General features: G+C 38.8%; 1 protein-coding gene across 1 annotated transcript in view; it reads right to left on the bottom strand.

Moving 5' to 3' along the window:
• Positions 1–926: 926 nt before the first annotated feature.
• The window catches only part of BRWD1 (bromodomain and WD repeat domain containing 1), a 99,756-nt gene continuing 96,493 nt past the window's right edge, over positions 927–4,189 (bottom strand). Inside the window, exon 40 of the mRNA XM_006024684.3 lies at positions 927–2,899. Within this exon, the coding sequence (XP_006024746.1) occupies positions 1,704–2,899 (1,196 nt within the window). The 3' untranslated portion in view covers positions 927–1,703. The remainder of the gene's footprint in view (positions 2,900–4,189) is intronic.

Raw genomic sequence — 4,189 nt, 5'->3', positions numbered from 1 at the left:
AGTTTGAAGAGCTATGCCTACATCTGTGTGAAATCCTAGCAAATCAGACCTCTTATCCAATAACACAACAATCCAGAGAATCCCAGAACTTGGGTGGAGCAGAGGAAAAAAAAGATGAGCTAATCAAAAAAAGTTTGACTCAGTGATGCTCTAATTTTATAGCAGTGCTCACTGGAACAGCAGCAACTGCTCCAACTTGCACTTATTGGCCTTGGTCCTGGAGGGATAACGGTCAGCCAGAAGAGCCACATCTAGCTTGTTTCCTAAACTTTCCCCCTCTCCTAAATGTGCTCTTCAGCACCTACAGTGTAGATACTGAATTTACAGCTCTGAAGAGGGGGGTTGGTTGCCATGTCATATGCCCAGGAGTGGACTCCACTGCCTTTGTTCCACCAAAACAATGTATAGAGCAAAACTATGACAGTTCATCTACCTTAAAGTATTGATTGTAGTCACCCAAACGTAGTGAAAGAGTTTGATTTTCAGGTATTAAAACTGGATATCACTGAATTATGGCAACAAGGAAAAGAATTAAATGCTGAAGGTTCAAATGTAAATGTTTTATTGACAGAATAAAATGCAGGAGAGGGAGATCACTGCAAGTGTCACTGAGAAAAGTTTTTCTAAATCTCAGAATTATGAAAATCTTTCTTCCAAAAAACAAAACAAAACAAAAAACCCTCTGCCTCAACTAATTGAGGGGTTATTAAAATACCACTTCCTTACCACTGTAGGTGGCTCTATTATCCATGGTAGGCAAGGTTTATCCATGTCCCAGAAGTCTAACCAGTTAACTTAAAGGTGCTTCAGTACAAGTTTAATTTAAAAGAGTAAACAAAAGCTAGGAAAAAACCTCTGGTTCATTAATATTTTAATTAATATAATTAAATTTTTCACCTATTAAAAAATACACAGCACAAGTTTGGTTTTACTTTTTTGTCTATTTTATAAAGAAAACACAAAAACGCTTAGACCCAAGATTTCACCTGCATATCATGGTCTTAAATTTACAGCATGGAAGTCACATTAAAGATGATAGTACTACCTGTCAGCAAAACTTAATCTTCACCAGCACCATTTTTTAATTGGCAAACATTTTGTTCATTGCTAGTTGGTTCTGTATAATTGTGATAGTGGTCGCACAGAACATTTTGACATCTGTACTAATTAATACAAGCTGTTATATTATTTATGTAGTGAACATTTATTTCTTATCTGATGTTATGTCAGCGTCCACCTTTCTATAGCATGACCACTATTATTTGTAGTCTGTTACCATCATGTGAGATTTCAGACAGCATTAAGAGGTGTTTGCAATTGAATGCATTAATATTATACAGCCTAGGTAGTATCTCATTGCAGCACCCATAACAATAATACTCAACATACTGCTATTAACCTGTTTCCCCAGTGTTGAACATTTTTTTTAAACTCTTGCTATATGTAATAAAATATCAGTAAAGAAAAACATTTGCCCCTATAATGAGGCACATTTTGGCATCTGTGCTAAATGCTGCTACAAGGGCAGGCAAGTGCAAGTCAAAATATGAAAAGGAGAGTCATGATTTAAATCACATTCATAACTTTTTCATAGAAAAATATAAATATAATCCCTGAAATGTAGGACGAAGAAGAGCCGGCATTCATCATGAATTCTAGTGTTATTACCATAAAAAAAAGCAGGCTGGCTTTTCCTTCTAAGGTTATGTTCCACAAGCTGTGTTGTCTAGATCTCTGTCATCGTCGTCATCGTCATCACCATCATCATCATACCTTACAGTCCTCCTACCCCCATTTCTAGTTCTTATTTTAGAACGTCGATTAGCTCTTTTATATTTGGTATAGTCCAAATCATCAGAGTCATTTTCCTGATTAAGTTTAAGACGTTTCCTTCGTTGGGGCCTTCTGGAAGGCTTCGACACATTGGAATTTGAAATTCTACCTCTTCTAATCACTTTTGTTTTTCCTTTTCTTTTTCTCTTTCTTGTTTTTGTGGCAGCACTATAGTTGCTGTTACTGGAATCAGTTTCAGATCCTAAATTAGAAGAGCGATCAAAGTTGGCATGAAGTCCAGATTTTGAACTTCTGGCAGTCCTGCATGGTTCCATGCTGTGCGACACAGTATTGCCATCCCCTCTCTCTCCCGTTTCCACTTCCAATGTGTCCTTTACACCACAGGATTTCACTCTTCCATGAGAAGTTCTAGCTTTTTGATTGGTCATTGTGCTGCCTGACTCAAAATCTGCTTCATCTTCAGAATTGTTCACCCCACCACATTTGTTTGTTGAAAGTAACTGGCTGGAAGGTTTCCAACTGCCCTCATCCTCTGACTTGAGGCTTTTGGAGACTTCTTCTGAAAATTCTTCTGTGGGATTCTTCACATTAAGAGATTCAGCATAGGCAGTTTGGTATAACTGCTTATAGTCTTTACTATGCCTCTTCTTTTGTGCCACCTTCATATCTGCCTCAGACTCGGATTTTACTCTTTCAGAATCACTAATATACTTTCTTTTAGCAGCAACCAAATCAGGGCAAGAAGGTTTTTTCCTGTTGGTATATTGCTCTTTTGCTTCTTTGTCACTTTCAGACTTCAAACTAGTATCCATCTCAGAGCTGTCCATGGGTCTTTTCCTGGAAGGTGCAAATGCATTGCAATGGAGCAGTTTTCTGCTCTTCTTTCCAGTGTGTGCACTTTCTGAGCTGGAGAGCTGTTCCTTTGTGTCACTCATTTTCTTAATTTTATTAGCAGCCAAAGTAGCACTTCTACGTGGAATTTTTCCAGTAACAGTTCTGATGTGCCATATCTTAGTAGCCATGTCTTTATGTTTCTTGTAATTACTCATACTTGTCCTGCTCCTGAGCACTTCTGTTCTTTGCCCAATGTCCTCAGAGGTTGTTTCTACAAAATAAAGATTTAAAAGTTCCTTTAAATAACGTATAATTTTCTAAGAAGGCCTGTTTATTAGACAGTCTGTACCACCACTATTGAAAGCACAGAAAATATGTGCATCTTCCCTTAGGTCTTTTCAAAGCAAAAAACATCGCCTTAACGCTTTTGTGATGACATTTAAGTCAATGACCATCAAGTAGTTAATCCCCAAAATCACTACTTACCTCAAAGAAGCAGCATGACCTTCATACTATAAATATATATTTCAGTGTTAGAAGTACTACTTTTTTAAAGTACTCATTTTAAAAGAACTCATACACTTTTCATGAACTTACAACAACTTTGTTCCGCTAATGCAGTGATAACTATTGAGAAAGCAGAGAAAAATTACATTATTTTTCCAGGACACCTTTAATAGTTTATGAATTTGGTAAGTGAACAAGGAAGTCAAAATAAAAGCATTTCTGCAAACCAATGACTTTACCATGAATTAGCTAAGAGATTATCCTATCATCACAGATGGAGAGAAATCAAGACACAGAAAATGTCTATACTGTAAAATAACTCAGCAAATCCAGACTGCTACTCCTCTACCCCTAAATCCAGCACAATTTGTTAACAAGGTATTAACATACAATATTAGTACCCAGCACAGACTCACAACCGTCATCCAACTGTGAGATTGTTTAGACTCTCCAGTGCTACCGGATGCACAAGGAGTCACGACGGCAAATTTCCCCGTGTTGTGTGACTAGTAGCAAGCAGCTGGATGTGAAACCAGCGACAATGACAGTTGCCATGGCCACTCCACCCAGCTCTGTGGGGCCCCCCAAAGCATGGGGGCCCAAGGCGGTCACCTCGATTTCCGCCCCCTCCACCCCCACCCCGGATGGCCCTGATGGTAACTTTCCCTTCAATTTGTGTGCAGAATTTAAAACTCAAGCAAAAAAAGAAGCAGTGTAAACTGCTAAAGCTACGTATCCTCTAGGCCAGAGCTTTCCAAACTGTGCGCCGTGACACATCAGTGTGTCAGCAGCAGTGTGTAGGTGTGTCGTGCGAAATGCGGAAAATTTTGCGGAAGGGCACCACGGAGCTCCCTTACTCGCGTCTGCTTCCCTTGGCCCCTCCCCCAGAACTGAATTACTGTCGCGAAATGATGCATGTCTAAAAAGTGTGTCACCAACATGAAAAGTTTGGAAAGCTCTGCTCTAGGCTGTGAATCTATACTTGGCAAGTGCACAGAAATTAGTGATGGGGACCAAACTGAATAGATTAAAAAGGATAAAAATAAAACCATTT

Source organism: Alligator sinensis, unplaced genomic scaffold (assembly GCF_000455745.1).
Source record: "Alligator sinensis unplaced genomic scaffold, ASM45574v1 scaffold424_1, whole genome shotgun sequence".
Lineage (NCBI taxonomy): Eukaryota > Metazoa > Chordata > Crocodylia > Alligatoridae > Alligator > Alligator sinensis.
Note: the sequence above shows the minus strand (reverse complement) of the source record. Positions and strands in the feature narration are given on the sequence as shown.